Below are 24,169 nucleotides of genomic sequence, written 5' to 3'. Positions count from 1 at the left end.
TGTGGGTGCAGGGCTCTGGCTGTGGTGCATGCTGGGATGTGTGGTGTGTGTACAGGGCTCGGGCTGTGGTGCATGCTGGGATGTGTGGTGTGTGCAGGGCTCGGGGTGTGGTGCATGCTGGGATGTGTGGTATGGGTGCAGGGCTCGGGCTGTGGTGCATGCTGGGATGTGTGGTATGGGTGCAGGTCTCGGGCTGTGGTGCATGCTGGGATGTGTGGTGTGGGTACAGGACTCTGGCTGTGGTGCATGCTGGGATGTGTGGTGTGTGCAGGGCTCGGGCTGTGGTGCATGCTGGGATGTGTGGTACGGGTGCAGGGCTCAGGCTGTGGTGCATGGGTGCAGGGCTCGGGCTGTGGTGCATGCTGGGATGTGTGGTATGGGTGCAGGGTTCGGGCTGTGGTGCATGCTGGGATGTGTGGTGTGTCCAGGGCTCGGGCTGTGGTGCATGCTGGGATGTGTGGTATGGGTGCAGGGCTCGGGCTGTGGTGCATGCTGGGATGTGTGGTATGGGTGCAGGGCTCGGGCTGTGGTGCATGCTGGGATGTGTGGTGTGAGTGCAGGGCTCGGGCTGTGGCGCATGCTGGGTTTTGTGGTGTGAGTGCAGGGCTCGGGCTGTGGCGCATGCTGGGATGTGTGGTGTGAGTGCAGGGCTTGGGCTGTGGTGCATGCTGGGATGTGTGGTGTGGGTGCAGGGCTCGAGCTGTGGTGTATGCTGGGTGTCCATACCCGCTTTTCAGCACGTGACTTGAGGTTTCGCCTGCAAGGGTTAATCTATCTCCTCTCACTCCGTCCAGCATTCACCCTCTGTCCTATGCTGCATTGGGAGCATAAATCACACCCCGACACAGACCACACACCCCGCTCATACACGCTGCCACCACTCACCGAACACACGGGCGATGAGTCCCGGAAATACTACTACTGTCCGCCAATCACCAGGAGCACACTAAGGCTGTGGATTCTATAGAGCAGCAAGGTTCAGACTTATTAACGTTTTAAGCTTTAATAGAAAAGGTACAGTGCTTACAATAAAAGGATATAAGAATATGGAAATAAAAAGTGACAAATATGCAAAACAGTAATAAAATAAAAGGACAAAACTTACAGAACTATCAGACTTTTCATTCTGGTCTTCTGTTCCTGAAAGAGGGAGAAATATAAAATGAAACACATCAGCCTGGCTGCCCCTCACAGTGAACAGCTTTCTTTGTGTAAAGGCCTAATTTATAGGTTTAGCCTGGAGATCAGATTTCTAGACCAGCCTCTCAGGTTAATATTCTAATTGCTGGTTTGTGATTGGATTATGGCTATTTACCAATGAATACATTATTTTTCTAACAGTTCTTGTCTTAGCTTTTCTTTCCCATAGTAAATAGAAAGTGTCAGGTTACAAATAGGTCCCATTTGGCGTCTGCCCTCAAGGTTTCAGAGGTGTGAAATGTTTCCAATTCTGTGGGTTCGTAGGAAGGCATCCTGGGGTCTGAGACCAGGAAAACTGCCTTCTCTCAGGATAACATGTGTGACCTTTGTGAAGACCTGCAGCCTAAGGACACATGCTTGTTACCTGCCGGCCATACATCGCCTACAAATACATATTTCTACTACATGTGGTGTGGGTGCACGGCCGTGATGCATGCTGGTATATGTGGTGTGGGTGCACGGACGTGGTGCATGCTGGGATATGTGGTGTGGGTGCATGGACGTGGTGCATGCTGGGATATGGTGTGGGTGCACGGCAGTGGTGTATGCTGGGATATGTGGTGTGGGTGCACGGACGTGGTGCATGCTGGGATATGGTGTGGGTGCACGGCAGTGGTGCATGCTGGGATATGGTGTGGTTGAACGGCCGTGATGCATGCTGGGATATGTGGTGTGGGTGCACGGACGTGGTGCATGCTGGGATATGTGGTGCGGGTGCACGGACGTGGTGCATGCTGGGATATGGTGTGGGTGCACGGCAGTGGTGTATGCTGGGATATGTGGTGTGGGTGCACGGCAGTGGTGCATGCTGGGATATGTGGTGTGAATGCAGGGCCGTGGCTGGTTGTGATGATGGACTTTTCTCTCTGACAGATGGGAGTGATTTTCCGTCTCACGTGGACTCGCAGTCCGGGCACCTGCACTTCAAGCGCGTCAGCCGCAGCGATGCCGGGAATTACACGTGTGCTGCCTCCAACAGCCAGCAGGGGCAGATAAGGGCGTCTGTGCATCTGATGGTGGCAGGTGGGTGTGTCAGTGGGGGTCCATGAGCAGCAGTGATGCCCCCAGTTCCCAGGGTGGGTGTAATCTCCTGTCCTCTGCTCCAGTCTACATCAGCTTCACGGTGGTCCCTGAGAACACGACGGTCTACCAGGGCCACACGGCCACGCTGCACTGCCAGGCGGCAGGACACCCCACCCCACACGTGCAGTGGAGAGGATGGGACAGCATGCTGGAGACCACCAAGTCTCAACATCACCGGTACGCTTTGGGGTGTTCACTCCTCGGAGGCAGGTCCTGGCAGGGCTGCATATGGCGGCGTCTTCTCACTCCTCATTCTTTCGTAGGATTCAGCTGTTGCCCAATGGTTCCCTGGTGATCTACCAGGTGTCCAGCGAAGACTCCGGGAAGTTCACCTGCATCGCCGGAAACATCTGCAACATCAAGCACCATGATGCCTTCCTCTACGTAGTGGGTGAGTCCATGAGGGGGAAGGGCAAGAATAACACATGGCCGTGTGGTGGGAGGAGCCATCGATGGGGTGGAGCCATTGATGGGGAGGAGCCACCCAGGGCCCAGCTTTGCTATAAGGCTCTGGTGAGTCTGTGACTAAATGCGACCCGAGTCACTGAACATGGCAGCGGGACATGAGCGCCAACATCATCCTGTGTACAAGGGAAGGAGGCCGAAAGGATTCAACTAAGATCTAAAAATGTATCTCCAGAGATCACTTATCAAGAATGGATCCCAGATCCTCTCTAAATAAATATATAGTGCAGTTAGTGCTTAGTGACTATATGGTTCAGCCGTAGCACTTAATACAACTTGTGAGTGTAACGAATGGAAGCGGAGGCAGAGATGGTGAAGTTCACATTCGTTTTTATTTTTAAACACCTCGGGACCACGGTCCGGGGGGCTCCGAAGGGGGCGTGACTAGTGAGCCCCAGGCACCCGTAGTAAAGCCCCTCAGGCAGGGCCAGAATGGAATACCCGGAGGACACAGGTGCTCCCTCCAGTTAGACCCCGAACACGTGGCAGCTGTCCCAGCGGGACCAAAAGGGATAACAAAAGTTACAGCAGAGTCCGTAATGAGCTGGGTCCTGGATCCGGTTAATTGGTAAGGAGTCGGTTCCAGTGACCTTCACACAGTCCTTGGACTCGGATGGCTGTAGGCGGAACGGGATGTCTTAGGCCCAGATGGTTGCAGATATAACCAGGTAACACAGGATACTGATTTGCTGTGGAAACAGAGAGCATTAGACAATGCTCAGAGACTGCAGATGCAGCGCAGACAGGTTAGCATGAGAACCGGATGTAGCAATGATAGATACTCGTAGCTCCGGCGCTCTCCCTATGGAGGAGAGGTCAGAAATAGCAGCCAGTGCGCTGCCATTGGTTAATTGCACTTTTTGAATAATGCACGCTGCCCCTTTAAGAAGGCAAGAGAGCGGGCGGGCATGCCCTAATAGCCTTAGCTACAGATCTAGTCACAGGACAGCAGGAGGGAGGACAGAACGCTGAGCAGAAGCATGAGAGGCTCGAGGTGAGTGCCCAGAACGGAGAGCAGCGGCAGGCCTGGACGCAGCGCCAGTACGGGGGCCAGGTGTAACAGGACGAGGACCGGGTGTAACAGTATCCCCCTCTTTACACCCCCACTTCTTCAAGCCTGCGTAGAACCGTTTAAGGAGGAGAGGAGCCTGGATGTTCTCCCTAGGCTCCCAAGATCTCTCCTCAGGACCAAAACCCTTCCAGTCCACCAGGTAGTAGGTCTTACCCCTTACTTTTTTTATGGCCAGGATATGTTTTACCTGAAAAACATTATCCTCCGAGACAGGGTCAGGAGTGGTACCCGGAACCTTAAAGAAGGGACTCAAAACTACTGGTTTGAGGAGAGAAACATGAAAGGAGTTAGGCACACGTAGGGAAGTGGGCAACTTCAGCTTGTACGAGACTGGATTGATCTGTCTCAAGATCTCAAATGGTCCGATGAACCGGGGACCCAATTTGTAGGATGGCATCTTTAACCGGATGTACTTAGAAGAGAGCCATACCTTGTCTCCGGGACGAAAGATAGGCGCATCCAAACGTCTCTTGTCCGCATGCCTTTTCATACACTGGGAGGCTTTCTCCAGAGCCGTTTTGCTATCCCTCCAGACCTTAGAAAAATCTTCGGAGAAAGTATCGGCAGCTGGAACGCCAGATGATCCGGAGATGGGAAGAGGTATTCCAGGTTGCAATCCGAAGACAATCTGAAAGGGAGACTTTCCAGAAGATTCACTTACTTGATTGTTGTAAGAAAATTCGGCCCGGACAGTAAGTCTACCCAGTCGTCATGATGGGCGTTGACAAAGTGACGTAGGAATACAGTCAGGATTTGATTTGTCCTATCCACTTGTCCATTGGACAGGGGATGGTACGCTGAGGAAAAATCCAGTTCAATTCTTACCAGTTTACAAACTGCTCTCCAGAATTTTGAGGTGAACGGGACTCCTCTGTTGGACACGATGTGGAGAGGGAAACCATGGAGACGGAAGTTGTGCCGGATGAACAGGTCCACCAACTCAGGAGCAGTTGGAAGACCGGGTAGTGGAATGAAGTGAGACATTTTAGAGAAGCGATCCACCACTACCCACACCACAGAACAGCCAGATGAGATCGGGAGATCTGTGATGAAGTCCATCGCGATATGTTGCCAGGGAGCAGACGGAATTGGAAGAGGCTGAAGCCTACCTGCGGGTAGATGCTTGGCCGTCTTGTTACGAGCACAGGAAGGACAGGCTGTGACGTACTCCAGAATGTCCTTAGCCATGGCAGGCAACCAGTAGTACCGGGAGATGAGTTGCAGAGTCTTTCTCTGGCCGGCGTGACCAGCCAACTTGGACGAGTGACCCCACCGAAGGACACGAGTACGCTCAGAAGCTGACACGAAAGTCTTCCCGGGAGGCAACCGGGCAAGATCAGTAGAAGCGACCGCGACTAACCTTGAGGGTTCAATGATGTGCTACGGTTCTTCTTCTTGATCAGGAGGTAGAAAGGCTCTGGAAAGTGCGTCTGCTTTGACATTTTTGTCAGCTGGGCAAAAATGAAGAACAAAGTTAAAACGAGCAAAAAACAAAGCCCAGTGGGCTTGATGAGGATTCAGCCTTCGTGCAGTTTGGAGGTAAGCAAGGTTTTTGTGATCGGTGTATACGACCACCTGATGAAGAGCTTCTTCTAGAAGATGCATCCACTCCTGCAGAGCCAATTTGATAGCCAACAATTCCCGATCTCCAACAGAATAATTCCTCTCTGCGGAAGAAAAAACCTTGGAAAAAAACCGCACGAATACATTCGCCCGGTGGACGATTTTTGGGTTAGTACAGCTCCCGCACCTACTGAAGAGGCATCGACCTCAAGAAAAAATTGTTCATTGGAGTTAGGACGATGAAGAACAGGTGCGACAGCAAAGGCCTTTTTGAGAGAAACAAAGGCCTCCTCAGCCTCAGGAGGCCAATCCTTCGGATTTGTACCTTTCCGGGTTAGAGCTGAGATGGGCGCCACTCGGGTGGAGAAGTTAGGAATGAATTGCCTGTAGTAGTTGGCGAAGCCCAGGAATCACTGTATGGCCTTCAACCCAGACGGACGAGGCCACTTGAGTACAGCCGATAACTTCTCTGGATCCATTTTTAATCCTGTGGAGGAAACAATGTAACCGAGGAAAGGCAAAGAGGATTGTTCAAAGAGGCACTTTTCAAACTTGGCGTACAGTCTGTTCTCCCTGAGCCTCTGTAAGACCAGGCGCACTTGTCTGCGATGCGAGACCAAGTCAGTAGAAAAAATCAGAATGTCGTCTAGGTAGACAACAACACAGGTGTAAATCAGATCCCTGAAAATGTCATTGACGAACTCTTGGAAAACAGCAGGAGCATTGCTTGGACCAAATGGCATTACCAGGTACTCGTAGTGGCCATCACGGGTGTTGAAGGCTGTTTTCCATTCGTCTCCATCTCTGATTCGGATCAAATTGTAAGCCCCTCTGAGATCCAGCTTGGTGAAGATCCTGGCCCCTCGGAGACGGTCAAACAGTTCTGAAATTAGAGGCAAAGGGTACCTGTTTTTCACCGTGATCTGGTTCAGACCTCGGTAGTCGATACAGGGCTGCAGGGATCCGTCCTTTTTCTTCACGAAGAAAAAGCCTGCTCCTGCCGGTGACGATGATTTTCGGATAAACCCTCTGGCCAAGTTTTCCTGGATGTAGTCCGACATAGCCTGAGTCTCTGCCTGGGAAAGAGGGTAAACTCTCCCACGGGGAGGAGATGTTCCAGGAAAAAGGTCTATTGGACAGTCATACGACCTGTGGGGAGGAAGTTTTTCAGCCTCCTTTTTCCCCGAAGACATCCGAGAAGGACCAGTAAGCGGATGGTAATCCAGGCAGGGTAGCAGGTTGGACGGGGTTGAAGCTGGTTCAATCCGGGTTAAACAACGGTCCGAGCAGGAATCTCCCCAACGTAGAATTTCGCCTGTTCTCCAATTAAGGACTGGTTCATGTTTCTGAAACCAAGGCAAACCTAGAAGCAAGGGGTGAGACAAACCAGGGTACACATAAAAACGGATTCTTTGAGAATGCATAAGACCTACCCGGAGTTCCACTGGCTCAGTCTGGAACTGGACAGGTTCGGTCAGAGGCTGGCCATCGACAGCGGTTACCCGCAATGGGTTGGGAAGAGCCTGAACTGGTAAGTAGTAGCGATCCACAAGCATCTGCTGGATAAAGCTTCCGGCGGCTACAGAGTCCAACAGACAGAGTCCAGAAAATTTTATTGCTCCGCAGGTCACGGACACTGAGATCTGCAACGAAGGAGAAGAACGTTCTCTACCTAGGGTGGCCTCTCCTACTGAGCCTAGGCACAGGAGTTTTCCGACTTCTTTGGACAGGAGCGGATCAGGTGTTTGGAACTACCACAGTACAGACAGCTTCCGTTTTTGCGACGCGCCTCCTGGCGGCGGCTGGCCAGACTTACTCGATCTACCTCCATAGCTTCGGGAGAAGAGGATGAGGTAGACGTCTTGGAAGAATTAGAGTCCAGGTGGTAGGACCTCCTGTCACGCTTAATCTCCATGGAACACTCCTGAAAACGCAGGTCAATCCGGGTCGCCAAGGAAATCAGGTCATCCAAGATGGTAGGCCTGTCCCGTCCCGCTAGCTCATCCTTAATTTTTCCAGATAGGCCCTCCCAGAAGGTAGCTAGCAAGGCCTCATTGTTCCAGGATAACTCAGACGAGAGGTTGCGGAACTGAACAGCATACTGAGCCACCGTGAGGGTTCCTTGGCGTAAGCGAAGCAGGGCAGAAGCGGTCGATGTGACCCGGCCAGGTTCATCAAAGGTCCTGCGAAAAGTTTCTAGGAAAGATTGAAGATCATTAACCACCAGGTCTCCTCTCTCCCATAACGGATTAAGCCAGGCGAGAGCCTCTCCTGCTAGATGTGACATAATGAAGCCCACTTTGGCACGGTCAGAAGCAAACATATGCCCCAAGATTTTAAAGTGTAGGGTACACTGATTAAGAAAACCCCGACACTGAGTGGGATCACCATGGAAGCCGGTAGGAGCCGCCTTTGCTTGTCATGATAGCAGGTACCTGGGTGTTGCTATGTGAATCAGGAGCAGCCGGGTTCTGCAGAGAATCCATGCAGGTGGACAGGTTACGTATAGCTACGTTGTGATCTTATCCTGTTGATCTCTTAAGCGGGTCACCTCTTGGCACAACTCCAACGTCGGAGGCCTCTGGGGTCCAGCGGATTCCATGGCCGGAGCAATCTATAACGAATGGACTGAGGCAGGGATGGTGAAGTTCACATTCATTTTTAATTTTTAAGTGGAACCTCGGGACCACGGTCCGGGGGGCTCCGAAGGGGGCGTGACTAGTGAGCCCCGGGCACCCGTAGTAAAGCCCCTGAGGCAGGGCCAGAATGGAATACCCGGAGGACACAGGTGCTACCTCCAGTTAGACCCCAAACACATGGCAGCTGTCCCAGCAGGACCAAAAGGGATATCAAAAGTTACAGCAGAGTCCGTAATGAGCTAGGTCCAGGATCCGGTTAGTTGGTAAGGAGTCGGTTCCAGTGACCTTCACACAGTCCTTGGACTCGGATGGCTGTAGGTGGAACAGGATGGCTTAGGCCCAGATAGTTGCTGATATAACCAGGTAACACAGGATACTGATATGCTGTGGAAACAGAGAGCATTAGACAATGCACAGAGACTGCAGATGCAGCGCAGACAGGTTGGCATGAGAACCGTATGTAGCAATGATAGATGCTCGTAGCTCCGGCGCTCTCCCTATGGAGGGGAGGCCAGAAATAGCAGCCAGTGCGCTGCCTGTTGTGAGCTCACTTTCGGGTTTGCCTCTGGCTTCTGGTGAGGGTTATGGAGCTGGCTGTGCTGACAGAGGAGTAGTGAGTTCTCTATCTGGACTCCCTCTGTTGGTGAAGGGAGGAAATGAAGCTGATCTAAATGGCAGAGACTGGCCACCTGAGGAAGAGGACTGCGATTGGACATCAGGAGTTTCTGATTGGATTTAAGGCAGCCGACTCCCTAGTTTCTTGCTGGTGATTTTTCCTGACTGTGGCTCCTGGTTCCCAGTTGGGTTCCTGCCTTCCTAAAGCTAAGTTTTCTCTGCTATTGTTCATATGAGTTTTTGTCTGGTTTACTTAGTTTTTGTGTTCAGCCAGCCCTGGCTGGGTCTGGGCTGAATTCCCATTTTTGTCTCTGATCAGTTGATCTCTTTTGCTCTGTCTTCAGAATATACCTGAGTGCTGATATAGCGGGCCTTTTTCTATCAGATGTGTTGGACATTTTTTTTGGCAGGGTTTTTTGCGTGATTGCAGACTGCAGCTTTTCTTTCCTGTCCTTCTAGCTAGCGAGGGCCCCCATCGTTTGCTCAGCCTATCTTTCTACCTGTGTCTGTGTTTACATCTTGTTTCACCGACAATACATGTTGGGGGCTGTCTATTGCTTTGGGGTCTGCTCTGGGGCAGTTTAGATTTTCCCTTTCTTTCTTTAGGCTTATTTAGTTCTCCGGCCGTGACGAGGCGTCTAGGACCACCGTAGGCACGCTCCACGGCTACTGCTAGTTGTTGTGGATAGGATCAGGGGTCTGCAATCCGCTAGTTACCATCCTCTCTGGTTTTCTGGGCTTAGCTTGCTTTTTGTTTTTTCCTCCTCGGTGACTCATAACAGAATCACCAGCCATACCGCAGATTCTAGGGTACTCAAAAGCAGGAGAGAATTGTAAAAAAAAAAAGTGTCAGAATTTTTTTTTTATATATGTATATTTTCTCCTCTTTTTCTCTGGGGCCGTAGGAGGATTCTTTTTTTTTTTTTTTTTTTTTCTCCTTGATGGAGATTAAGCAATTGTCTGATCGTGTGGAGCAGCTCGCTGCTGAAGTGCAGGGAATTTCCGCCTATCTCACTCATTCACATGCTGCTGAACCAAAGATCCCTGCTCCTGATGTGTTTTTTGGGGATCGGTCTAAATTTTTGAATTTTAAGAATAATTGTAAATTATTTCTTGCCTTGAAGCCTAACTCATCGGGGAGCTCTGTGCAGCAGGTTAAAATTGTCATCTCCTTGCTGCTTGGCGATCCCCAGGATTGGGCGTTTTCTTTGACACCTGAAGATCCTGTTTTGACTAATGTGGATGCATTTTTTCAAGCTTTGGGGTTGTTATATGATGAACCTAATGCTGTTGATCAAGCTGAGAGAGCCCTATTGGCATTGAACCAGGGTCAGGATCCTGCAGAGTTATACTGTCAGAAATTCCGAAAGTGGGCGGTCCTTACTACATGGAATGATAGTGCATTGGCAGCTCTCTTTCGGAAGGGTTTGTCAGAAACCGTAAAAGATACTATGGTGGGATTTCCTGTTCCCTCTGGTCTTGACGATTCTATGTCATTAGCCATTCAAGTTGATCGGCGTTTACGTGAACGCAAGACTACACGGAAGACGCTGCCACCTTTTGAACAAATGTCTGAACCTATGCAATGTGATGGAGTTTTGTCTAGGGCACAACGTCAGGAGTTTAGAAGGCGTAATAAGCTGTGTTTTTTCTGTGGAGATGCCTCTCATGTTATTTCTGTCTGCCCTAAACGAGAGAAACGTTTTGCACACACATTTGCTGTGGGTGGTGTACAACCTAAGTTTCTTTTGGCAATTACTCTGATCTGCTCCTTATCCACATTTTCCGCGAAGGCTTTTGTGGATTCAGGAGCGGCCTTGAATCTGATGGACTTGGATTTTGCTAAACGTTGTGGTTTTCCTATGACCCCTCTTCGGACGCCTATTCCTTTGAGGGGTATTGATGAATTTCTGATTTTCCTTTGGCGAAGAATAAACCTCAGTTTTGGACCCAAGTGATAATGCAGGTCGCCCCAGACCACCAAGAAAATTGCAGATTTTTGGTGTTGCATAATTTACATGATACCATTGTTCTGGGTTTTCCCTGGTTGCAAATCCATAATCCAGTTTTGGATTGGAAATCTGTGTCTGTGGTGAGTTGGGGTTGTCGGTGTGCTCTTGGGGACACTCCTGTTTTCTCCACCGCTCCCCAGTCGCATGATGTTCCTGACTATTTGGCTCATTTTTATGATGTATTTAGTGAGAGTAAGTCTGCGTCTTTGCCTCCTCATAGGAATTATGACAGTGCAATTGAGTTGAGAGCTGGGTGTAAATTTCCCAAGGGTCGACTTTTCAATTTATCTGTACCCGAACACGAGGCTATGCGATCTTATATTAAGGAGTCGTTGGAGAAGGGTCATATTAGACCATCCTTTTCACCCTTAGGTGCTGGGTTTTTTTTCGTGGCCAAAAAAGATGGTTCATTAAGGCCTTGTATTGGCTATCATTCCCTCAACAAAATTACGGTTAAATTTCAGTATCCGTTACCACTGATTTCTGATTTATTCTCCAGAGTTAAAGGTGCCTGCTGGTTTACTAAGCTTGACCTCAGGGGGGCGTATAATCTTATTCGCATCAAGCATGGGGATGAATGGAAGACTGCGTTTAGTACTCCGGAGGGACATTTTGAGTACCTGGTGATGCCTTTTGGGTTCACTAATGCCCCTTCTGTCTTCCAATCCTTCATGAATGATATTTTCTGGGACTTTGATCATCTATTTGGATGATATTCTGATCTTTTCCAGTGATTGGGATTCTCATGTGGAACATGTTCGGACTGTGTTCCGGATTTTGAGGGAGAATTCCCTGCATGTTAAGGGATCGAAATGCCTTTTTGGTGTACAGAGGATTTCATTTTTGGGATTTATTTTGTCTCCGTCAACTATTGAAATGGACCCGGCCAAGGTACAGGCCATTTATGATTGGGTTCAGCCCACTTCTTTGAAGGCTCTCCAGAAGTTTTTGGGTTTTGCTAATTTTTATCATAAATTTATAGCTAATTTTTCTGGTATTGCCAAACCTCTGACTGATCTGACCAAGAAGGGTGCTGATGTGCTGAATTGGTCTCCAGAGGCTGTTTTGGCATTTCGGGAGCTGATATGGAGGTTCACTTCTGCTCCGATTTTACGGCAACCTGATGTCTCACTTCCATTTCAGGTAGAGGTAGATGCTTCGAAGATTGGTGCAGGAGCTGTTTTGTCCCAAAAAGATCCGGTGACTTCTAAAATGAATCCCTGTGCCTTCTTTTCCCGTAAGTTCTCCCCATCTGAACGCAGCTATGATGTGGGGAATCGGGAATTGTTGGCCATGAAGTGGGCATTCGAGGAGTGGAGACATTGGTTGGCGGGAGCTAGACATCAAGTTGTGGTCCTTACTGACCACAAGAATTTGATTTACCTGGAGTCGGCCAAACGCTTGAATCCTAGACAGGCTAGTTGGGCCTTGTTTTTCACGCGTTTTGATTTTGTGGTCTCCTTTCTTCCGGGCACTAAGAATGTTAAGGAAGACGCCCTTTCTAGGAGTTTCTTTGCTGATTCTCCTATTGTGACCAAACCTACTACCATCCTAGGTGAGGGAGTAGTTCTTTCTGCCATCTCGCCCGATATGAGACGTGCCCTGGAAGAATTTCAGGAGGACAAACCTGAGCGTTGTCCTATGGGAAAATTGTATGTTCCTGACCAGTGGAGGAAGAGAGTGATGTCTGAAGTTCATTGCTCCATGTTGGCTGGTCATCCAGGTATTTTTGGTACCAGAGATTTGGTGAGTCGGTCTTTTTGGTGGCACGCCTTATCTCGTGATGTCAGAAATTTTGTGCAGTCTTGTGGGACTTGTTCCCGGTCTAAACCCTGTTCGCGTTCTAGTGGGTTGTTGATGCCCTTGCCGGTGCCCAAGAGGCCATGGACCCATATCTCAATGGATTTTATTTCTGATCTTCCAGTCTCTCAGAGAATGACTGTTATCTGGGTGATTTGTGATAGATTTTCGAAGATGGTCCATCTTGTACCACTCCCAAAGCTGCCATCTTCCTCAGAGTTGGTGCCCTTGTTTTTACAACAGGTGGTTCGGTTGCATGGGATTCCTGAGAACATTGTGTTGGACAGAGGAGTCCAGTTTGTCTCCAGATTTTGGAAAGCTTTTTGTTCCAAGCTGGGAATTCAGTTATCCTTGTCCTCTGCGTTTCACCCACAGACCAATGGGCAGACTGAGAGAGCAAACCAGACTTTGGAGTCTTATTTGAGATGGTTTACATCTGCTGATCAGGATGATTGGGTCTCATTTTTGCCCTTGGCCGAATTCACCCTAAATAATAGAGCTAGTTCTGCCACATTGATGTCGCCCTTTTTCTGTAACTTTGGGTTTCATCCTCGATTTTCTTCAGGGCAAGTGGAATCTTCAGCCTGCCCAGGTGTTGACACTGTGGTAGAGAGAATGCAGCAGAATTGGGACCAAGTGGTGGATAAGTTGTCCCTCTCTCAAGAAAAGGCCCAGCGGTTTTCCAACCTGCATAGGAACATTGGTCCCCGGTTTAAAGTGGGTGATATGGTTTGGTTGTCGTCAAAAAATGTCTCTTTGAAGGTTGCGTCTCCAAAGTTCAAGACAAGATTTATTGGACCTTCCAGGATTTGGAGATTCTTAACCCGGTTTCTTTTCGATTGGCTCTTCCAGTTACATTTAAGATCCATAATGTGTTTCATAAGTCTGTTGAAGAGGATTGTTGAGCCAGTGGTTCCTATGGCGGCACCTCCTGACCCTGTGTTGGTTGAGGGTAATGTGGAATATGAGGTGGAGAAAATACTGGATTCTCGTCTGGCTAGATGGAGGCTCCAGTATTTGGTCAAGTGGAAGGGTTATGGCCAGGAGGACAATTCTTGGGTCCCTGCCTCTGACATTCATGCCGACAGATTGGTTCGTGCTTTTCACCGGGCCCATCCTGATCGGCCCGGTGGCGTGAATAAGGGTTCGGTGACCCCTCCTCAAGGGGGGGGTACTGTTGTGAACTCATTTTCTGGTTTACTTCTGGTGAGGGTGGTGGAGCTGGATGTGTTGACAGAGGAGTCGTGAGTTCTCCATCCGGGCTCCCTCTAGTGGTAACAGTAGGTATAAAGCTGATCTAAATGGCAGAGACCTGGCACCTGAGGGGGAGGACTGTGAGTGGACATCAGGAGTCTCTGACTGGATTTAAGACAGCCGACTCCCTAATTCTGTGCTGGTGATTTTCCTGCCCTGAGGTTCAAGGTAAGTGTTCTCTGCTATTTTTTCACATGAGATTTGGTCTGGTTTTTTCAGTTTTTGTTGTCAGCCAGCCCCTGCTGGGGCTGTGCTGAATTTCCATTCTTATGTCTCTGTTTATGCCAGTTTGCTTTTTGTCCCTGATCAGATTGGTTTCTTTTTGCTCTGTCTTCAGAATATACCAGAGTGATGATATAGGGAATTGAAGTCTAGTGACTTCAGGGTTTTTGTTATCAGAAAGTGTTAGACATTTTTTGACAGGGTTTTGTGCATGATTGCAGACAGCATCTTTCCTTTCCTGTCCTTTCTAGTTAGTGTTGGCCCCATCGTTTGCTCAGCCTATTTTTCTATCTGTGTTTGTGTTTTCATCTTGTCTCGCCGACAATACGTGTTTGGGGGCTGTCTATTGCTTTGGGGTCTACTCTGGGGCAGTTTAGATTTCTCCTTTTCTCGCTTTAGGTTTATTTAGTTCTCCGGCTGTGACGAGGCGTCTAGGATCATCATAGGTACGCTCCACGGCTACTGCTAGTTGTGTGGATAGGATCAGGGGTCTGCAATCCGCTTAGTTACCAACCCCTCTGGTTTTCTGTGGCTTAGCTTGTTTTTGTTTTTCCTCCTCGGTGACTCATTCATAACAAATCTCCCCCGGTTTCCAGTTAATGACTGGGTTATGGCATTGTAACCAGGGCATGCCCAACACCAATCCTGCTGGTAGATTGTCTAGAACCAAACAACTTAATTTTTCCACATGGGTCGCGCCCACTTTGAGCGAAAACAAGTCAGACATAAAGAGAATTCCCTCTTTAGTGAGGGGAGAGGAGTCAATGGCCACCACTTTGCTCGGAACCTTAAGTCTAACTGTCCCTATCTTACAGCGTGTGACCAATTGGGAGTCAATGAGATTGATGGATGATCCGCAGTCCACAAAAGCTGTAGAGGGAAAACAACAATCGTCCACTAACAGTTCCACATGAAGCAACACCTTAGAAAACGAGGAAAAGGGTCTGGGGGGTCTGAGTAGTCTCCCCGCTGACTACCCAGACCTAGTCGTTTCCCGTCGACCGGGTTGAGGATGGACAATCGGGACACTCCCTTTTCCAATGTCCTGTTTTACCACAGTAGAAGCATAACTGCTTTTCTCTCCGGCGTTGTCTCTCCTTTTCCTTCAGGGAGAGAGCCCCTACCTCCATGGGCACAGAAACAGTCTCTTTTCCACTAGGGAACAATGGAGTCTCCGCCTGCATCACCCCCCTGGCCCACAGCCTGCGGTCCATCCGGACGGCCTGGGTCATGGCGTCCTCAAGAGAGTTAGGTGGGGGATGTAATGCCAAGAAAAAAAATCATTTGAAAGGTAACTCACCAAACCCTGACTGATGCACTGGCAGGACGCAGCAGAACACCATTGATAAAGGTTTAGGCAGCACAGGTGCATTCCACTGATAAGGACAGCCAGTAACCATTTGTGGTCCGGCTGCCCAGTGGAAATGCACACAGATGAGGCTTGCATAAGGCATAAGTCACACTGATAAATGTGATGCAAAAGTGTCTGAGCAGCCTATTGATCACGCCCATAGTATTAGCAGGCGGGCTGCTCTGCACTATAGATACATGCATCACACAAGGAACCAAGCCAAATATAAAGGGTTCCGGCTGCGTCCTGCTGAAAAGTGCAAAAAAGATAAATAGATATGGGGTATTGGTTACTATTTTGGCCAAAGCAGATAAGCTCACAACCCAACGTCAAGGGTCCCCAGATATTGTGAGTCCCTAACACTAAATATAAACAAACACTAATCAGAAAAAAATCCATAAAAAAATCATTTGAAAGGTAACTCACCAAACCCTGACTGATGCACTGGCAGGACGCAGCAGAACCCCATTGATAAAGGTTTAGGCAGCACAAGTGCATTCCACTGATAAGGACAGCCAGTAACCATTTGTGCTCAGACACTTTTGCATCACATTTATCAGTGTGACTTATGCCTTATGCAAGCCTCATCTGTGTGCATTTCCACTGGGCAGCCGGACCACAAATGGTTACTGGCTGTCCTTATCAGTGGAATGCACCTGTGCTGCCTAAACCTTTATCAATGGGGTTCTGCTGCGTCCTGCCAGTGCATCAGTCAGGGTTTGGTGAGTTACCTTTCAAATGATTTTTTTATGGATTTTTTTCTGATTGGGGATGTAATGCCAAGGCATCCTGTAACCGGTCGGACAGGCCTCTGCGAAAGAGTCCTCGGAGTGCGGCAACGTCCCAAGAGATCTCTGCAGCCCAGCGGTGGAATTCAGTGCAAAACCACTCAGCCGAGTGTTTCCCCTGACAGACACTCATCACCATGTCCTCTGCCAATCGCACTCGGTCCGGCTCATCATAAATGTGCCCGAGGGCCTCAAAAAACGCATTCACAGACACTCAGGGGCAGTGGGAGGAAGGGAGAAAGCCCAAGCTTGTGGGGACCCTCTTAACAGAGACATAATGACCCAAACCTTCTGACTTTCGTCCCCAGAGGAATGTGGTCTCAAACTAAAGAAGAGTTTGCACGCCTCCATGAGGACCCTGAACTCCTTTTTGCTCCCAGAAAAGAAATTAGGCAGTTTAACAGGTGGTTCTGGGGACACCAAAACAACATCACTCGCCCCAGCCCCCAGAGACCCAGCAGCTAGAGCCCCCCGCACTGTCTCAGAAACCTGCTGCTGAGAACGAGCCTGAGCTTGCTGCTCCAGAGATAAACCCTGAAACATCTGATTCAGATTTTTCATTTGTTCAGCCAGAGATTGTATGGGATCCATATTTCTCAGCAGAGAAAGAAAAAAAAAAAAACCCAAAAACTTAATGGTCAGTTATAATGTCAGGATCACCTCCGCTGAGCAGGGACTCACCTGCACTGGAGGGGGGCCCGGAGTCAGGTACAGCCGGAAAGTGCAGATATACAGGACCTGTGGACGCTGAAGTTTATCAAGCAGTGAAGGACCTACGGTAATGTGACTGCAAGGGGCGGGGCTTAGTGTCCTGCTTTCAGAGATGGCAGGACACTAAACAGAAATACTCAGTCAGGCAAAACGGAGGTCATACACAGAGATAGCAGTAAAGTACCAGGGATGAGACAGAACGCAGGGCCAAGCAGCAGTCAAAACCAAACAGGCATAGACGGTACCAAGCAGAATCCAACAAGCAATATCCAGAGAACAGACCGAGTCCTACACAGAGAATCAAGCAACCAGAACACAGCACAAACACACTCAGGGGTCACCACACAATGCCAAGGGCAAAAGTATAACTGACAGGGATGGGAGCGTCCTGAGGCTATAAGAAGCCTCCCCAGAACCAGGGAGAGGCCACAATCATAGCCCCAGGTGTGCAGGTAAGCCTGCACTGGGATCACAACCTTTAACCTCAGAAATGCCAGTCATCAGCACTGGTTCCAGACATTAACCCCACGTGTGCGTGTCAAACCCGCACTGAGATCATGACATGTGTCTGCAGTGCAAAATAAAAGTAAGTGTGGACCTGGTGGAGTTATTTGGCCAAGGCAATGTTTCAGAAAACCCGACATGGGCTTTTATTTTTGGAGCGAACTACAGGATGGCAGTGGGGCGGTTTGCTCCCTCCAGGCCGGGTCTTCAGGCCAGGCCCATGGCCACAGATTCCATTTAAAAACCCTGCAGCAAAGGGTTGGGTGTGTCAGTCTTGTTTTGCAAGTTGCAGGCCAGGTGGCTCTGTAAGGTTCAGCGGTGTGAAGTAACACCGAGCCAAAGGAAGCCAAAACACCTGGCACCCCTCAGTGTGACATAGTGGTGCAGTCGCCCACAGGAACAGGTCTCGGATATGCACTGTTTTGACGCCCCGGCTGTGATCTGGAGGACACCATTTTGTTTTCCATTTGTGAGTGACGTTGGACATTAAAGACACTTTGTTTTGAACTTTCCTGTGGTCTCTGCCTGCCTGTCACACTGCACCACATATGGTGACAGAATGTGGGCATTGTGAACTGAGGAATACACCAAGCCCTATGCATGTAAGTTATTAGGCCTGCAGCGCTTCAGGCCAAGCCTGCCGACAAGATGAAGGAGCTTTTGAGGCAGTTGGTCCTCACTCAGCAGCAGGAGCAGCAACAACGGCAGCAGCAGGAGTATAATCATCATCAGCAGCAGACAAATAATCTGTGGATGCAGCAGATGGCAGCTCTGCGAGAGGCGGCTCCACCACCAACCCCAATCCTAAATAAATCAGTATCAGGAATAGATCCCAGATCCTCTCTAAATATATCAGTATCAGGAATAGATCCCAGATCCTTTCTATATAAATCAGTATCTGGAATAGATCCCAGATCCTCTCTATATAAATCAGTGTCTTCAATAGATCCCAGATCCTCTCTATATAAATCAGTATCAGGAATAGATCCCAGATCCTTTCTATATAAATCAGTATCTGGAATAGATCCCAGATCCTCTCTATATAAATCAGTATCAAGAATAGATCCCAGATCCTCTCTAAATAAATCAGTATCAGGAATAGATCACAGATCCTCTCTATATAAATCAGTATATGGAATAGATCCCAGATCCTCTCTATATAAAACAGTATCTGGAATAGATCCCAGATTCTTTCTATATAAATCAGTATCTGGAATAGATCCCAGATCCTCTCTATATAAATCAGTATCTGGAATAGATCCCAGATCCTCTCTATATAAATCAGTATCAAGAATAGATCCCAGATCCTCTAAATAAATCAGTATCAGGAATAGATCCCAGATCCTCTCTAAATAAATCAGTATCAGGAATAGATCCCAGATCCTCTCTATATAAATCAGTATCAAGAATAGATCCTAGATCCTCTCTAAATATATCAGTATCAGGAATAGATCCCAGATCCTCTCTATATAAATCAGTGTCAAGAATAGATCCCAGATCCTCTCTAAATAAATCAGTATATGGAATAGATCCCAGATCCTCTCTAAATATATAAGTATCAGGAATAGATCCCAGATCCTCTCTAAATAAATCAGTATCTGGAATAGATCCCAGATCCTCTCTATATAAATCATCAAGAATAGATCCCAGATCCTCTCTATATAAATCAGTATCTGGAATAGATCCCAGATCCTCTCTATATAAATCAGTATCAAGAATAGATCCCAGATCCTCTCTAAATAAATCAGTATCAGGAATAGATCCCAGATCCTCTCTAAAGAAATCAGTATCAGGAATAGATCCCAGATCCTCTCTATATAAATCATCAAGAATAGATCCCAGATCCTCTCTATATAAATCAGTATCTGGAATAGATCCCAGATCCTCTCTAAAGAAATCAGTATCAAGAATAGATCCCAGATCCTCTCTAAATAAATCAGTATCAGGAATAGATCCCAGATCCTCTCTAAAGAAATCAGTATCAGGAATAGATCCCAGATCCTCTCTATATAAATCAGTATCAAGAATAGATCCCAGATCCTCTCTAAATATATCACTATCAGGAATAGATCCCAGATCCTCTCTAAATAAATCAGTATCAGGAATATATCCCAGATCCTCTCTATATAAATCAGTATCAAGAATAGATCCCAGATCCGCTATATAAACCAGTATCTGGAATAGATCCCAGATCCTCTCTAAATAAATCAGTATCTGGAATAGATCTCAGATCTTCTCTATATAAATCAGTATCTGGAATAGATCTCAGATCCTCTCTATATAAATCAGTGTCAGGAATAGATCCCAGATCCTCTCTAAATGTATCAGAAATAGATCCCAGATCCTCTCTAAATAAATCAGTATCTGCAATAGATCCCAGATCCTCTAAATAAATCAGCATCAAGAATAGATCCCAGATCCTCTAAATAAATCAGTATCAGGAATAGATCCTAAATCCTCTCTAAATTAATCAGTATCAGGAATAGATCTCATCCTCTCTAAATAAATCAGTATCTGGAATAGATCCCAGATCCTCTATATAAATCAGTGTCAGGAATAGATCCCATATCCTCTAAATGTATCAGGAATAGATCCCAGATCCTCTCTAAATAAATCAGTATCTGGAATAGATCCCAGATCCTCTCTAAATAAATCAGTATCTGGAATAGATCCCAAATCCTCTCTAAATAAATCGGTATCTGGAATAGATCCCAGATCCTCTCTAAATTAATCAGTATCTGGAACAGATCCCAGATCCTCTCTAAATAAATCAGTATCTGGAATAGATCCCAGATCCTCTAAATAAATCAGTATCAAGAATAGATCCCAGATACTCTCTAAATATATCAGTATCAGGAATAGATCCCAGATCCTCTCTAAATAAATCCGTATCAAGAATAGATCCCAAATCCTCTCTAAATAAATCAGTATCTGGAATAGATCCCAGATCCTCTCTAAATAAATCAGTATCTTGAATAGATCCCAGATCCTCTCTAAATAAATCAGTATCAGGAATAGATCCCAGATCCTCTCTAAATATATCAGTATCAGGAATAGATCCCAGATCCTTTCTATATAAATCAGTATCTGGAATAGATCCCAGATCCTCTCTATATAAATCAGTATCTGGAATAGATCCCAGATCCTCTCTATAAAAATCAGTATCTGGAATAGATCCCAGATCCTCTCTAAATATATCAGTATCTGGAATAGATCCCAGATCCTTTCTATATAAATCAGTATCTGGAATAGATCCCAGATCCTCTAAATTAATCAGTATCAGGAATAGATCTCATCCTCTAAATAAATCAGTATCTGGAATAGATCCCAGATCCTCTATATAAACCAGTATCTGGAATAGATCCCAGATCCTCTCTAAATAAATCAGTATCAAGAATAGATCCCAAATCCTCTCTAAATAATTCAGTATCGGGAATAGATCCCAGACTCCCTATAAATAAATCAGTATCTGGAATTGATCCCAGATCCTCTGTAAATAAATCAGTACTGGGAATAGATCCCAGATCCTCTCTAAATTAATCAGTATCGGGAATAGATCTCAGATCCTCTAAATCAGTATTTGGAATAGATACCAGATCCTCTCTAAATAAATCAGTACTGGGAATAGATCCCAGATCCTCTCTAAATAAATCAGTACTGGGAATAGATCCCAGATCCTCTATATAAACCAGTATCTGGAATAGATCCCAGATCCTCTCTAAATAAATCAGTATCAAGAATAGATCCCAAATCCTCTCTAAATAATTCAGTATCGGGAATAGATCCCAGATCCTCTCTAAATAAATCAGTACTGGGAATAGATCCCAGATCCTCTATATAAATCAGTATCGGGAATAGATCCCAGATCCTCTAAATCAGTATCGGGAATAGATCCCAGATCCTCTCTAAATAAATCAGTATCATGAATAGATCCCAAACGCTAAATAAATCATTACTGGGAATAGATCCCAGACTATAAATAAATCAGTATCTGGAATTGATCCCAGATCCTCTGTAAATAAATCAGTGTCGGGAATAGATCCCAGATCCTCTCTAAATAAATCAGTGTCGGGAATAGATACCAGATCCTCTCTCAATAAATCAGTGTCGGGAATAGATACCAGATCCTCTAAATCAGTATCGGGAATAGATACCAGATCCTCTAAATCAGTATCGGGAATAGATACCAGATCCTCTCTAAATGAATCAGTATCAGGAATAGATCCCAGATCCTCTCTCAATAAATTAGATACAATAATAGATCTCTAGAAATACATCAGGTTAACAGGAATAGATCCCAGAACCTGTCTAAATAAATCCGGTATCTGGAATAGATCCCACAACCTCCATAGATAGATCCTGTATGTGAAGATTTTTTGACCTCTTGTTCCAGATAAACCCGTTAGGTCTGATCCTGACACCAGCACGCCATACAAGATGATCCAGACGATCGGGTTGTCGGTGGGCGCGGCGGTGGCGTACATCATCATCGTCCTTGGGCTCATGTTCTACTGCAAGAAACGTCGGAAAGCAAAAAGACTGGGCAAGAACGAGGGCGAGGAGCCAGAGATGGAGTGTCTGAATGGTGAGGGGGCTGCGGCGACGTGGGGGCTTGCGGTGTCCCTGAATGGTGCTGATGGTTTTCTTTTCCTCAGGGGGCGCGACACTACAGAACGGGCAAATGACTGCAGAGATCCAGGAGGAACTTCCACTGACCACCCTGGGGAACAAGAGAATGAGCTCTGGAGACAAGATCAACTTCCCACGTTCCAACCTGCACCCCATCACCACGTTGGGTAAGCGCAGCCCTGGCCCATATTCGGGCTTGCCCCTTTCCCGGTCTCTGAGCTCAGCCTCCTTTCTTCTTCGGCGTAGGTCGCGGTGAATTTGGAGAAGTTTTCTTGGCAAAGGCTCAAGGCATCGATTCGGGCTCCAAAGATGCAGTAGTTGTGGTGAAGGCCTTGCAGACACGTGATGAGCAGCTACAGATGGACTTCAGGCGGGAGATGGACATGTTCTCCAAACTCAGTCACAATAACGTGGTGCGACTACTCGGTCAGTGCCGCGAGGCCGAACCACACTACATGGTCCTGGAGTATGTGGACCTGGTGAGTCCTAAAGGGATTGAGGCTGATCTGGGATTTTATGGCGCTACTTATCAGCCTACACCGGCCCCATGAGATGCCGGAGAATCATTGTGTCTCATCTGCTCTATTTTAGGGCGACCTGAAACAATTTCTTAGAATCTCCAAGAGCAAAGATGAGAAGATGAAGCCTCTGAGCACTAAACAAAAGGCGAGACATCGGGGTGATGGCGGGAGAATTGGGGTGGTGATTGTTCTTTGGGTCCCGTGGCTTCTGCGGTGTGGTCTGTATGTGGCTGTCATTCCCATTATGGCGACTGTCTTGACTGCCGCCCTACCATTGTCTTATCTCTTCTAGGTGGCACTGTGCTCTCAGGTGGCTCTGGGAATGGAGCATCTCTCCAATCATCGCTTTGTGCATAAGGACCTGGCAGCTCGGAACTGTCTAGTGAGCGCTCAGCGGGTAATCAAGGTATCCGCCCTGGGGCTGAACAAAGACGTCTATAACAGGTGACTGCGGGCGAGGGGACAACTCTCCTCTGCACAAATACATCTGGTGCTACATGGGGGCCACCATTTGTATACAGTGTATTGGAGATATGTTTGTGGGCTTCATGTGGATCACTGGTCTTATAGTGGGCAGAGGATCCCTGATCTTACAGTAGACTGTCGCTGCTTCTCATGGGCGGAGGATCCCTGGTCTTTATAGTAGACAGTCGCTGCTTCTCATGGGCGGAGGATCCCTGGTCTTTATAGTAGACAGTCGCTGCTTCTCATGGGCGGAGGATCCCTGGTCTTTATAGTAGACAGTCGCTGCTTCTCATGGGCGGAGGATCCCTGGTCTTTATAGTAGACAGTCGCTGCTTCTCACGGGCGGAGGATCCCTGGTCTTTATAGTAGACAGTCGCTGCTTCTCATGGGCGGAGGATCCCTGGTCTTTATAGTAAACAGTCGCTGCTTCTCATGGGCGGAGGATCCCTGGTCTTTATAGTAGACAGTCGCTGCTTCTCACGGGTGGAGGATCCCTGGTCTTATAGTAGACAGTCGCTGCTTCTCACGGGCGGAGGATCCCTGGTCTTATAGTAGACAGTCGCTGCTTCTCATGGGCGGAGGATCCCTGGTCTTTATAGTAGACTGTCGCTGCTTCTCATGGGCGGAGGATCCCTGGTCTTTATAGTAGACAGTCGCTGCTTCTCATGGGCGGAGGATCCCTGGTCTTTATAGTAGACAGTCGCTGCTTCTCATGGGCGGAGGATCCCTGGTCTTTATAGTAAACAGTCGCTGCTTCTCATGGGCGGAGGATCCCTGGTCTTATAGTAGACAGTTGCTACTTCTCATGAGCGGAGGATCCCTGGTCTTTATAGTAGACAGTTGCTACTTCTCATGGGCGGAGGATCCCTGGTCTTTATAGTAGACTGTCGCTGCTTCTCATGGGCGGAGGATCCCTGGTCTTTATAGTAGACAGTCGCTGCTTCTCATGGGCGGAGGATCCCTGGTCTTTATAGTAGACAGTCGCTGCTTCTCACGGGCGGAGGATTTCTGGTCTTATAGTAGACAGTTGCTACTTCTCATGGGCGGAGGATCCCTGATCTTATAGTAGACAGTCGCTGCTTCTTATGGGCAGAGGATCCCTGATCTTATAGTAGACAGTCGTTACTTCTCACGTGCGGAGGATCCCTTGTCTTTATAGTAGACAGTTACTGCTTCTCATGGGCGGAGGATCCTTGGTCTTATAGTAGACTGTCGCTGCTTCTCACGGGTGGAGGATCCCTGGTCTTTATAGTAGACAGTCGCTGCTTCTTATGG

General features: G+C 47.7%; 1 protein-coding gene across 1 annotated transcript in view; it reads left to right on the top strand.

The window, feature by feature from the left end:
• Positions 1–24,169, top strand: part of PTK7 (protein tyrosine kinase 7 (inactive)) — an 85,554-nt gene that overhangs the window by 20,364 nt on the left and 41,021 nt on the right. Inside the window, exons 11-18 of the mRNA XM_073563500.1 lie at positions 2,074–2,223; positions 2,307–2,460; positions 2,547–2,674; positions 21,673–21,864; positions 21,935–22,075; positions 22,155–22,387; positions 22,500–22,574; positions 22,722–22,873. Of these exons, the coding sequence (XP_073419601.1) occupies positions 2,074–2,223; positions 2,307–2,460; positions 2,547–2,674; positions 21,673–21,864; positions 21,935–22,075; positions 22,155–22,387; positions 22,500–22,574; positions 22,722–22,873 (1,225 nt within the window). The remainder of the gene's footprint in view (positions 1–2,073; positions 2,224–2,306; positions 2,461–2,546; positions 2,675–21,672; positions 21,865–21,934; positions 22,076–22,154; positions 22,388–22,499; positions 22,575–22,721; positions 22,874–24,169) is intronic.

Source organism: Dendrobates tinctorius, unplaced genomic scaffold (assembly GCF_039654945.1).
Source record: "Dendrobates tinctorius isolate UK_male_01 unplaced genomic scaffold, ASM3965494v1 ptg000393l, whole genome shotgun sequence".
NCBI lineage: Eukaryota > Metazoa > Chordata > Amphibia > Anura > Dendrobatidae > Dendrobates > Dendrobates tinctorius.
Note: the sequence above shows the minus strand (reverse complement) of the source record. Positions and strands in the feature narration are given on the sequence as shown.